At 32.8% G+C, this 14,239-nt stretch overlaps 1 protein-coding gene across 2 annotated transcripts in view; it reads left to right on the plus strand.

Annotated features, from left to right (window-relative positions):
- The window catches only part of LOC106668446 (5-hydroxytryptamine receptor-like), a 335,670-nt gene that overhangs the window by 262,424 nt on the left and 59,007 nt on the right, over window positions 1-14,239 (plus strand). For both annotated transcript variants that reach the window (XM_014397223.2, XM_024228775.1), the window contains one exon: window positions 11,093-11,226. In XM_014397223.2, coding sequence (XP_014252709.1) covers window positions 11,093-11,226 — 134 coding nt within the window. The remainder of the gene's footprint in view (window positions 1-11,092; window positions 11,227-14,239) is intronic.

The raw sequence follows: 14,239 nt of genomic DNA on the forward strand, positions 1-14,239 counted from the left end.
ACTTACTCAGAATAAACTGAATTAGATTCGAAACAGAATGCTTAGGAATTGACAATTACTTACACATGTTCTTTAATCTATATAGCAACGTTACTTTCACGTTTATCTTAAGATTAAATGTAAATGATAATTGAACACATAACTTCATTTAAAGTACAACTAACGGCCCCCTAAAACTGCCTTTAACATTTAATTATGAAGACAAAACAGAAATAAAACTTTCTCAAAGATTGTCAAAAGAAGTACAAAACCTCGACGCTTTTGCTCAGAATTAAGTATTAATGTGATCAATTTATTTTAAATATAAAAAATGGCAGAATTAAATAAAGAAAAGAAAATGATAAGCCAATAACGTTCTCATGTTCGATGCCATAAGACTATATAAAAACTAATAAAACGGATGTTACAAAAATATCAAAACACATTTTATTTAACGCAGTTTATTTCAATTAATCCACATTTGCATAGTGGTCATAATTGACCATATTAATAATCCCAATTAATTATTCTTTTTATCTAAGGTTTTGTTTGAGATGAAAAATTAGTGTCATGAGGGGGATTCCACCGCTCTAACCACTTGTTACGATAGCTCAAGTGATCGCAACGGCGTATTGAGTCGAAGGTCGTGGGTTCGAATTCCGCTCGGGACACTAAATGTTCATCTCAACCAAAACCCTAGATAAAAAGAATAATTAATTGTAATAATTAATATGATCAATTATGACCCCTAAGCAAATTAATGTGATAAATGTTTTAGCTTGATAGTTTATTAACCCATGTCATTATTTAGTGAGTAGTTTGATCGTTTCTAATTCTGGATGGCTTGTTCTCGCTATTTATTTCAGCTAGACTAATTCCACCATTTTGATCGTATATTGTCTAACGATAACTCAAGTTTTTAGTGTTACAATAGCGGTTTTTGGTCCTTTAACAAAGGACAATTTTCCTGCGATAATTTTCGGATATTTTTTTGACACATTATTATGTTCTCTAAATATAAGACAATGTATATTAACACGTTTCACAAAGGATGTCGAAGTATGCAACCAACACGACGTTTTTGCAAAGTATTAAGATTAACCCTAATTAATTTAATATAAAAAGTGATATACTTAGTAGACGAAGAAAATTATAAATTGACAATGATCTCAGGTTTGATGCAATAACATGAAAACTTAAAAAAAAAATATTTGTCCAAAACACGTTCAAAGCTGCAAAACTACACTTTTTGTACAAAAATTCTTCAGGTCAATTTTTATAAACGTTAGATTCACGATAGGTTCAACAGGAAAACCAGATATCACCAATATCTTCAAATAGTTGTTTGTGGAATGTTCAGACAACTCTGTGCAATCGAATGTTACTAAAAATTCCACATCATTAGAACGAAGATGGACAATCAAATTAGGCTTTTCAATAAAACGAATACCTCAAGCAAAAACGCCATTTAATTTCTCTAATCTGTTAAAAAAGTACCACTGTTGAGCACACTTTTAACAGTTTTCTGAGCAACACGGAGTAATATAGATTTAGTTGTACAGAGGACCATATAAATTATCCTTTCACCCAATTATTATATTATTACTATATTTACCACTTAAACATCTGTACTGTATAGTTCATTAAAACGCATTTTTTTCAGTACTACCAAACAGATTAATAAAACGTTTTGGGTAAACTCATTGAAATTTACTATTACATATTTATTTGAAAGACATTTTCCATTGTGTTTCTGTCAAACATAACTTTCTCCCTCGTATGCTTAGCTCACAATTGTAGGTTGTTTCTACATTTTTTTTAAATAGATATGGCCGAAGATAATCAAAATGTTAGTGTTTTTTCGATATTTTATTATTAATCATAGCGATTGGGCTTTTTGGTGGCACTGGCCATCGATAATAAAACATATTTGTTGTTACGAATTCAATAAATTTATGTATAAATTGTTCATAATATTTAAACAATGTAAAGAAATCAAATTTTTAAAAGTTATTGATGATGATTTTCACATACCGCCATTAATGCAACGTAATTATACGTTTTGATTCCGATGTTCCAATCCAATTTGCAATAATCGCTATAATACAATGCTGTCTATGGCCGTTCTAGGTTTTTGCGATTTTAGAGCAAATACATACCCATTCAGAAAAGCGTTTTTCGCCGATGGAATCAGCAGATTAAAATGTTAAGGATAACCTAATTATAAAAACGTGAAAAACGATAAAAATAGTACTGATTTGCAGGTAATACAAACGATTATGTCAGCATTGACGTAGTAGTTTGCTTTATTCAGCCCTTATTCTCTCGGTATACATATAATACAATCAGCAAGTGTCAGATTTCTACGTGTCAGCCTAGCATGGCCTATGTGTGGTCTTGTGAATTTGGTCTTTTCCTTTGTTGACCCCGGCATCATGGCCAGAGACCAATGTCAGTTTTTATCTGAAGCTATAAAGATAATTCTGTCGCAGCTTATATCCAATATGTATTCGTATTTTTTGTTTAGTTGTTCAAGCAAACCAAAAAAATGTTTACAGTTATTTTTGATTCAGTTTTTGCAGTTTTTCGTAAAGCATGCAGGAAGATTGAATTTTTTTTTTTTTTTTTTTTATAACGTTAAGTATATTGATTTTATAACTGTATAGTTTTTCTTTTTGTTCTGTCTGTGTTGTGTAGACATTTTGTCCATTTTCTCTGTTTTGGTTGTTCGCTATGAATATCGTCTCTTTTTTATCTGTTTTATTTCATTTTGTTCTCTTTATTAAGTAAAGTTGGGAAATAAATTTTGGCCTGGACAAAAGGTTGAATTAGTTAGATTAATCCCACTCCCCTTTTTCACCACGTTTTTCCCATTTCATTTTGGTTCAATGTAATTAAAAAAATGGTATACGCCTAAAAAGCTTATTAACGAAGAAGTTGTTATGAAATTTGTCAAGCTCATACTTTTCCAACGATGTTACAAATTTAGCTTTTCTTAATAATTTTAAATTTAGCAGATTTTGAAAGATTTAGCGTTTGTTTGTTACCAAATTTAAATTGAAAGTTCTTGGAGGGTGCCTTCTTAAAGAAACTTTAACGCTCTTTTCAATTAATCCATACGGGATTAGTAGTCATAATTGGCCTATTAATTATTTTAATTAATTATACTTTTTATCTAAGGTGCTGGATGAGATGAAAAAATTAGTGTCACGAACGGGATTCGAACCCACGACTTTCTGCTCAATACGCAGCTGCTCTAACCACTGTAGATATTATGACATTGCTATCGTGTTCTTTTAAATGTTTATTTGATTTTTCCAAAAATGAACAGCTAGAGATACGAGTAGATTTATGACGAAAGCCGTAGTTAGTTGGAAAAAACATGTTGAATATCTGCGAAAGGGCTGAGAATCGGACCATGGTTCATACTTTCTTTTATGTTGCATTTGAATTGTAAAAAGACCTGATGAACTTTGTCGTACAAGTAATGAATCACCCTAGACATATTGTTGCCATCGGCTTATTGGCAAATTATGTAAATTTTATATGACAGAATATTTGCTTGCCATAAGGCATAAATCCAATTATTTATTTCTCTGTAGATTAAAGCTTTCTTTTATTTTTATTATTTTTTTAATCGTTATTCTTCGAGATAGACTTCCACAATATTTTACGTAACTGATTAAATTTTGAAACAAAATATTGGTACAAACTCTCTACTAACAAAATTAAATTACTTCCTACCGAAATGGAACAGTAGAAATCATTTAATTATTTATTTAAAAACATATTTTAACAATAACATTTTAATAATAATATCAACATGCAACAAAGAACGACATAGCATGAGATTAAAATCCTTTAAAAAAACATGTGAATATGATCATAAATGTAAAGTTGATGTTTGAATAAACAATAATAAGAGGTAAGTAGGTAAAAATAACAGTTAAATATATTAGTAAAAATGTATAAAAAGACTAAAACCTGCGCCTATTCTTCAATAATAAAACAAATTGGGGAAATTCAATAGATGAACGAGGTATCCAAATCGGTATTGTTTTAAAAAATAAAGACTGCTTTTTAAGAAAAGTATGTTTGTGGTTGTCTTCGTCCGTGGAATAGAATGGGTCAAGATAAAAATAAATTTAATAACCTCCTATAGTTTAAAATAACAACAAAAGTATTATCACGATAAGATAATATAGTTTTTATGACTAGGTAGGTGACCAGATTTTTAGTTTAAGAATATCTAATTAATTTGAACAATAATATTTTGAGTAATTTTGTACTTACATATTACGTACGCTGATGGTAGGAGGCAGGTACCCCTGAAATATATTTAAATAAATAAATTCATGGTTGGTTTAATGAGAGAAAGTAAAAGTAGAACATGGATAAATAAGAAAAAATAGTATGATGTTACATTTAAAAACCATTTACATATTGTTGTGTTTAAACAAAATCTTTCAATTATTGTATTAAAAATTTCAACGTTCAATTAATTGTATTGTATATTGTATGTTGTATAGAACAGCTTCATAATCTTTGTAGTCTAGTCGTGGTTTTTGTTGTTACATTAATTAAATTAATTTATAATTTTTATGTAATGTATGATTGGGATAAAAAATTAGTCTCACGAGCGGGACTAGAACGCACGACCTTCGGCCCTATACCCCGTGGTCGTGGATTCGCGTCCAGCTCAGGACTAATTTTTCATCTCAACCACACTTTATATAAAAATTATAAATCAATTTAAATAATTTCTTTAGTTAACTAGGACCAATTAAAATGTAATTATTATATGAGGGGCTTTCAGTAATGCTGATTACTTCAAATAAAACTACAGAGAAGGTCTGCGTTGACACGCTCATCACTGTAACGTAAAGGTCCCGGGTTCGAATCCAGCGGCTCTGAATTCAGACCCGACATACTTACAAATGTTTTTTTTTTTTTTTTTTTTTTTTTTTTTGAACACAGGCATCCTTAGGTAGGAGGTACATGACCTCTGCTGTTGCGAACCCTCGCAAAAAAATTAAAAATCAGTTTTACACAGGAATTTATTAACTATTTATTAAGATTGTAAGATCTCCCTAATAATTATGTGTCAGGTTATTTTTAACATAAAAATTTATAGATTAAAAAAAGTGTTCTGTTTTTTAAAAATGAAGTCTTTCAGATATTTCAATTAACGTGTAGTATTTAGTAACCGTTCATTATTGATTATTTAGAGATGGTGAGATACGGTCTTGTGGGACATCATCTTCAGGTACTTTTCAACATAATTCGGTAAAAAACGAAAAATTGTTTAATAACCTACGACCTGTGTTATGCTCCATTGTCATAATCTCAACTTTGTCATAATCAAAGCTATTCAGTTTTTCACATCCTACATGTATTTGTATAATTTAAACAATTTTAATAAATCTCAAGCCTTGAAGATGAAATCATAAAGATCGAAACGTGGACACGATAAAGAAAATGTTTTTCTAAACCTACCGCATCTCGCGATCTCTAAATAATCATTTCAAATAATCTCGGATTATTTTATTATCCTCGGCTGATAACCCCACAGGTTGCTACCTTGCTTTCAATTTTGCAATTATGTGTTTTACAGGATCACTAGTTTCTGAATCTTGCCTTAACGAGAAAAGCCAGTTTTAGATAAACCATCTAATCTCAACAAAACCTTCTTCTTCCCATTCCTTAAATTGAATATTAAGGTTGTTATCTTTTCATTTGTGGAACTTGATTATAACAGATCTAGTCTATTAAACAGATCTCAGCTTAAGACGGAGAAATGCCTGGGTTTAATTGGAGCCGGGGAACGGTAGTCGTCGAAGTATTGTTCCTTCGGTTTTCTCGGCGAGTTTGGAAAATTAAAGCGGAAATTTAATACGGCTTAAAATGAGGGGAGATCAATTCATGGCTTAATTGCTTTTCCGGAGCGGACTATCGCAAGGGGTTCCATTCGGAAATGAATCCAGGACGACCGGAGACGGCCTCTGGCCTCGGACGGGGATTCGAGTCACATACTTTTTCCATAATGGCCCGGCCCAGTCGTCATTACTCTCGCCGCCCTAACTTAATTTTCACCGGGGCGAAAGCATGTCGGCCGTGCTACCGCATAGTGATTTCACGACTTACACGAAAATTCGACCCTTTCCAATAACGCTTATAGCACCGAAGGGGAAAGAAGTAAATTGGTAACGATATCCCACAGTGAGTCACACACCGACATTTACAAAATATATGGGTTGAAACTATTAAAATAACATATATTTCATGTGTTTCAAGTATTTTAGGAAAATTCAACCTATTCCAATAACGTTTATACAACGACTGTGAAATAAGAAAAACAACAACCCACTAGTGAGTTAAAGACACTGCTAGATTTACACTACAAATGGGCGAACATTACTAATAACCAATTAAATTATTATTTTTATCTAAGGTTTTTGGTTGAGATGAAAATTATTTTCATGGGCGGGATTCGAACCCACGACCTTCCGACAAGCCGATGCTCTAACCACTTGAGTTACCGTGACTTCGAGCCCCTCTACCACCAACTCCTCATCTCAACCTACAGCCGTTCGACATTATCCTTTGTTTCCATATTTTCAAATGTCGTGTAATCAAGATTCGATTCTCAGCGAATTATGAAATGGCCACAGGGAGATGTTAGTTAAGTAAATATCTTTTAATTATTAAATTAATCCATATTTGCTTACTTTTTTGTACTTTGATATCATCTATTCATTTTTATAGTGGGCTATGCGATCAGGCAATAACCAATCGCCATTTCTCTGTTTCTTCGCTTGGTCCTACTTTTTTCTTTCTTTTTCAAAAATGGAATTTGGGCGATTCTCTCCAACAGCCTAAATTCTGATTGGCAAGTGCCACCCACGATTAAACAAAAATCATTATTTTTCTTTTTACTACTATAATATTTTAATTTAATTTTATTTATTTAATTAATTTTATTTTTTTAATGTATTAAATTACTGTAGAAGCTACTCAATCCATGTGCCACCATTGAGGAAACAAGGAGTAGCCGTCTCGATTCATTTTTTTATCTATAGCATCCCCTATGAAGATAGAATCGATTTCTTGGCATGCCGATAAATTTCTTTGTTTCACGCCTTCTTCTAACTTTCTGTACACTTTATTCTATAAAAGCTCCATAGAAAAAAGTTCATTGGTATCAAGATCATCGGACTGCACCGCCTGTTGAAAACCATAGTTAGAATTTCCTTTTCGAATTATGCTGTTTAAGCCGGGAAGCTATTATCCAATGAACAAATATAATTGTTTAAAGAGTAAAATATGAAATCTTTTATAGTGTACTATACTATCGTTTTATGAATTTCACCAACGCAACAGCAATTACGGGATTATAGTTCTATTAATTTTATTCGGTTAAGCCCGTTGACAATTGTTTGCTTAATCCTAATTTTAATTATAATTAGTATGCAAATTTCATGGTCAAATAGTCCATAAAATTGAATTGAAGTCATACTGTATTCAAATTACTTGTTGCAATTAAACTAATTGCGGCATGAACGTTTGCTCCTAGGGGTGGTTCTGCGGTTGTGGTTTCGGCCGAGAGGGAGAAGTCTCACGTTTTGAAAACCACCATTGTGAAGGACTTAAGCAAATAAGTAAAGTTAAAGACACAAAACTGTTTTTGAAAAAGTTGAAAACTACGTACAGTCTAATTGGAGAAAAATATTTATAAAGTCATGCAAACAGATGATAACGATAGATTTATAAAAACCGCTGTTATGTTTTATCAACTTGCACTTCGTCCTTCTTCCGTAATTAACTTTAACCTTCTTTTCAACATGTCACCGATCGCCGCTGCGGCAAACTTTCTCGTAACGAATTTAACGTCTGTTATTCAAATCCCCTAAGCCTCGATCTTGTCTTAATCAATTAAAATACCAATTCAACGAAATAAATGTTCAATTTCAGCCGACGTTTTCAACAAGCTAAGTTATCATTCATGATTCACGTATAGAAGGAATGAGAATGGTGTGATAAAGACGGTTAGGGACGGAGATAGAGGGAGTTATATATGTAAGGTATATCCTGTTATACAGGAAGGCTTAACGGACGACTACCCTCGGGATTCGAGGACCAGGGATAGCTAAATACAAATCACCGTCCAAAACCCAAAGGATAAAGTAAGAAATCATGTCCCGAATTTATACTCGAATATATTTTGTTGTGATGTCTTTCGTGATTAGCAATCTTAATTATAATGATTTAAATTATTAATATAAAACAGTCCTAATAATAAACAATTAAAAACAATTTGCAAAGTAATTTGATCTTTATCGATCATCAGGTTTGCCTATCCTCGCTCTCTAGGGGTGTCAGACGAATTTCGGCACTTCGTCATCTTCAGTGTGTCTGTGTGATTTTACCAAATCCAGTCTCTTTTATAAAGTCGTAAAGTGCATGTATTGCAGTTTTCTTTGCATATCGGTGCTTTTGCTGTGTTGAGTCTTGATTTTAAGTCATTGTAAGATTTTAATCCCGAGATTGGCTCAATGGTCAATCAAGACTCAAGTTAATGGAGAATAGAAAGCATAATTTTTTAATATACCTAAACTTTCTATAATATATTTTTTTAAATCTAATGTGCTTTTTAAAAAATTATTTGGAGTTAGTGTTACTATACATAATACATTATTATGAAGTGTAGTAACACTTTATAATAATAAATTTCAGATAATTGTTTGTATTATCCAAATATATATTGCATGTTTCCTCTTCATGTTCTTTTGTTTATTTATGTTTTTGTTATATTATATACTTATTACTACTTGCATTTGTTTTAATTTTTATATTCTTATACTTTCTGTAACAAAACTTATCATGTATTGTGGAAAATCATAAATTTTGATAGATAAATAAATATTTTTATTGTAAAAAATCATAGAATCAGATTTTGTCCCATTTGTAGAAAAAGCTTTTCTTTGCCGACTTTAAGAAAGGAAATAATTCAGATCTGTAATCTATTGAGCAGGCTCGCGTCGTTTACCCCTACATTTACATGTACATTCTACACTACTACATTCGATTTTTGATTTATGGTAAATTTCTCTATCGGATGGTAATTTTTAGGCATAACGTTTTAATTAAGCAAATTCTAATTTGAGCATTATATAACTCCGCTGGTCAAAAAGAAGTTTTTAGTCAAGAATTATAGATTTTATTTTTTTTTTAACAATTTTGTACAACAATTAGCCTCAATTCCATGGTGATGATATAACCTTTTATATAACGAAAAAAAAATTGGAATACTATAGAAATGAGTCGTCAAATCAATTTGTAACATTTTGCTATGCCACGCGGTGGATGTCATAGATTAGAATAAAACTGAATACGCGTGGAATCACACACACTGAAGATGGAGAAATGCCGAAACGCATCTGACAGACCAACCCAAGGAGGGTAGGCAGGCCATGATAATAAACTGCTCAAAAATGAATAGGGATATAGCCAATTTTATAGTAGTTACTTTCCATGGCATTTTTATTTTATTTTAAATTGCATTAAAAATTATTATGTTTTGTACTGAAGGAAAATTTAATTAATGGTAATAATATAATATGTACAGTGAGATTAGTTCCAAATTAATTTTCAATAAACACATTAAAATTTAAAACATAATATATATATATATATNGATATAAGGAGGACGACGAGTGTGGATGGACTGGAAAAGAAAGCAACCTAGGAAATACTGGGCACGGAAGGAGGGGAATAGCCAGGAAAGTTGGAAATACAACCCCGACACCCGGGATCCCCGAGGGGTGCCGTACACAAATCATACGCAACAATTGAAAATACGCTTCAATCGCGCGTTCTCCCTCTCCGAGAGACCACCGTATGCCACACAGCTGTAATCGAAGAAGGGAAGTATAAGGGAAGATACAAATTGGGGCATTGAACGCATCCCCTGTGTAGACTCTTCGGCGCTTGCACAGGCAGAAACGCGACTCATCAGTAAGCATAACAGCATTCCAAGTGATGTTCTCTTCTAGGCGCTCGCTGCACCATATTCTCCTGAGTTGCTGGTGGCGGGCTGTTGTTGCAGGTCGTTTCAAAGGGGCATCGACGTGAGGCCAACTGATAGAGAAGGGACTTGCCAAAACATCTTATGCTTCAATGAGGATCGGGTGGGCACTATGAAAAGGGTTCCGTCTTGCAGCAATGACAATATTTCTGTCCTCCTTTAGTGTCATAGTGCGCAGAGATTACCAGGCCTCCTATTGGCACTTTCAGTCCCTCAGAATCGGGCAAAATCCCTGGAGACCGCGCTCTGAGATATCCGCTTGCCGGTGCAGTAGATGACTCATCATCACAATAATATTGCAAACGTATGATTCAAGATGACGTCTTTTCATGATTAAAGAGAATACAACTGGATTAAAATTGGGAAAAGACGAGAAAAGGTGTTAGTTTACAAAACGAGTAATCATCATGTGTTCTATTCTTGCATAAATCCGTTTTTAAAAATGCTGATTAACATTTCTTTGTTTTTTGTTTGTATTTTCTATTTTGTTTTATCCAACTAACAAGAATATATACGTTAATTTAATTAAAATTAATCTAATGAGAATAAATTACAAATATCTCTATTCATCAACTAAAGATCAAATTACTGGGCCACCCTGCAGACCACAGGAGGAAATCGAGGAAATACTATGGAAAGTAATAAAATGTTGTATTGAGGTATCAACGCTTCAGTCGTTCCTGACACACACAAAAGAACGAATATTGAAAACGGTGGAAAAACGCCAGTCAGCAGATGGTCTTTGCCAAACTGTTGTGGAAGGGAAAGAGTTGGACGAAAACAGGGAAACAAAATTGAAAGTAGAATCCGTTCAATCCACTTGACTCGAGGGGATTTAGAAAAACCGCGATGGCAGATGTTGAAATAAATTGAGAAAAAACGCAAGGAAATCCCTTTTCGTTCAACAAATGAACCCCTTGTTTAAGGCGAATTCCGCCCCAACCACATGTTTATAAAATAAAATCGATTTTCTTAATTTTCAAAGATTCTGAATGAAAGCGTTGCAGTGAACTTTATTTTTGTTTTTAGGAAACGTGTTCGTGATAGCGGCCATCCTGCTGGAGCGAAACTTGCAGAATGTAGCTAACTACTTGATAGTTTCGCTGGCCGTGGCAGACTTAATGGTTGCCTGCCTAGTTATGCCCCTTGGAGCAGTTTACGAGGTAAGCAATTAAAAGCATGGTAATTACATGTTTTGTAAATAAAAAATATTTATAAAATGTTGTATATTCAATCTGAACTACATTCATACATTTTTTTCTGTCCGTATATATCATTGATAATCATAACCTTACAAATGATTATACAGTAAAGTTAATTACAATTTTGGCTTTTTCGATCATAATTTCTTTTTTTAATTCCAAAACATAATCTATCTCCAAGACCACTACTTTACCTAAACTAAATTATACGAATTACTTTTCTTTTCTTCTTTTTTAATGACAGGGGCTTATCCGCAGACAGGTAGGCTAACATTGATGTTACAATAAAATATAATTGCAGGAAAAAGGGTAATAAATAATACGTCGCTTTTAGCACCATCGATTGATTTTTTTATGCTGAACAGTGAAGCCGTTACTGATAACACAAACAAACACTTTCTCAATGAACGTATTCCAATCAATTTATCTATGTCAGTAAAAGCCCTGTTTTTGTGTGTGTATGCTATTTTTAAAAAAATTTTAGTTAGAAAAGCGTTAAATTTTAATATTTGCCGTTAAATATTAGAAATTTTATAAGCAGCATTATTCAATAAAGTTTAAAAGACTCAAAATACTACTTAAGTATATACTATTAAATTAACACCTAAGTTTAATAGTATTAGCACATCATTCTATAAATAAAAATTATAAAAAAAGTCCATGCATAATTTCCCGCATATAATTTTGAACTTTTTTGTCTTGTACCAAGATTTCACCAGTGTTTTATGAGGCGGAAAGTTTCGAAAAATCGATGTTACTAGAATGAATTACTTTATCGTCTGCAATTGTGTTATATGGAATTGTGTCGTTGTGTTATATGGAATGTCAGCTGTGTATACTTGAAACAGTATAAGGGCCAGGACGCTGCCCTGGGGATCGGCAAGATGGATTGGATAATACGCAAAGAAGGAATTGCCTACGGAGACTCGGAAAAAGCGGTCAGTGAATAGTCGAGAAATATTAGACAAGTAGAAAGAAGGATGCTCTTGAGCATAAACAGGAATGCTAGGTGTCCAACTCGATCAAAAGCTTCGCTTTCAAACTTAAACTTTATATACAAATTTTTATGATGCTCAAAACCCAATATGTTCATGCATGGTTTACAGATTATTCCCTAGGATTTGTAGAATTTTTTTTTTCAACGGGATGATATCGTTTAAAAGGAAACCGGATAAGTAAATCATAAATATGAAACAGGGATAAACAATTGTCGTTTAAGTTATACCATTATTTCAAAACTTGGCTCAAAATGTTTGCTACAGTGTAATATGATAAATATTTGAGGGAAAGGATTTTGTAAATGGGAGTTGCCAATTTTTTATAGCTGAAATAAAGCGCTTCGAAGTTGGAGAAGTTGAAAGAAAGAGGGCGCAAAAGCACTAACTCGGCTTTGATTTACATTTTTACGTCAGTTCTTTATAACAACAGCATTGAACGCCAAGTACAATAATGATCAATTTGATCGAGGTAGTAACAAGGTTGATTTCGTTATATACAGCAATAACTTCAAGGGGGCAGATTTATGCGAAACTGACTAAGCTGCTTAACAGTTTTGATAAACCTAGAGAGTAAAAATGAGCCGATTTATGGGATCATAATTTTACACTGGATTTGATAAGGGAAAGGGCTTAAATAACGTGAGGAGCTCAGAGGAAATTTAATTTACTTCTGTTAATAGCTGAATAATATTTCCACCTGATAAACTGTTGCTTTGACTAACATAAAATTAGTATTTTCATTAAATTTTAAGCTACCCGCTTAAACGCCAAGCTATTTTCAACGAATGTCGGGTAGTTATAACCTGTCCAAAATAAGCCGCAGGCTCGGTTTTCTTTTAATTGAAGTTAAGAAAAGCATCAGATCCTCCGGTGTAAAATCACGTTTTATTGACAATGACCAAAAATGTTTAACATTGAATACATAACATTTAATGGCAAACTCACTTCTGCAGTTGGAGATGGCCAGAATCAGAGGAGTGATAGGACAATTAACATAACATGGGGGTATACAGGGTACGACACTCTGGATCAAGGTATGGTCTTCAAGAAAAAAGTAAATTCAGTTCTTACTAAGTTTTCGACTTTTTTTAAGATCATCATCAAGGCTGGCTTTAATTTCACATTATGAAAAACATATTTGTACAATTGATTTACCAATCAAGATAGCTATATAGAACTTATAAAACAACCTTAAATATGTCTACAGATTATTAATAATAATAGCTAATATTAAGCTCATATGTAAGTACGTTCATGACTTATTTCTGATTTTTCCAACGGATAATTTAGACAATCTCCTTAACCTTTTTAATAGTTATTAATAGAAAATACAATTCACATATGGAGAGGAAAATAAAAAATAGAATGTAGTAAATAAATACGGCCAAGGCACGGCACTCCTCGACAAGATGAGACACACTGAGCAACCTTTCTCTACAAGCGGGACACCTGCGCGGGTTTTGATCCAAAAGCAGATGTCCGTGTGTCAGACGGGTATGGCCAATCATCAACCGAGTTAACACGATCCTTTCATTTCGTTTCAGATTCTCATGGGGCCATCGTTCAGTCGTGCCCTTAACTAGGAAGAGCTTCTCGGACGACCCGGCCCACTGTACTTATTACTACTTGCATTTGTTTTAGTTTTTATATTCTTATATTTTCTGGATCAAAACTTATCGTGTATTTTGGAAAATCATAAATTTTGATAGATAAATAAATATTTTTATTGTAAAACGTCATATAATCAGATTTTGTCCCATTTGTAGAAAAAGCTTTTCATTGACGACTTTAACAAAGGAAATAATTCAGATCTGTAATCTGTACAGCAGCCTTGCGTCGTTTACCCCTACATTTACATGTACATTGATACGATTTTAGATTTATGGTAAATTTTTCTTTAGGATGGTTATTTTTAGGCATAACGTTTTAATTTTTTTTAAGATCATCATCATCAGGGCCTGCATTAATTTCACATT

The sequence above is a fragment of the Cimex lectularius genome, unplaced genomic scaffold (assembly GCF_000648675.2).
Source record: "Cimex lectularius strain Harlan isolate CLEC.00 unplaced genomic scaffold, Clec_2.1 scaffold273, whole genome shotgun sequence".
In the NCBI taxonomy this organism is placed as follows: Eukaryota; Metazoa; Arthropoda; class Insecta; order Hemiptera; family Cimicidae; genus Cimex; species Cimex lectularius.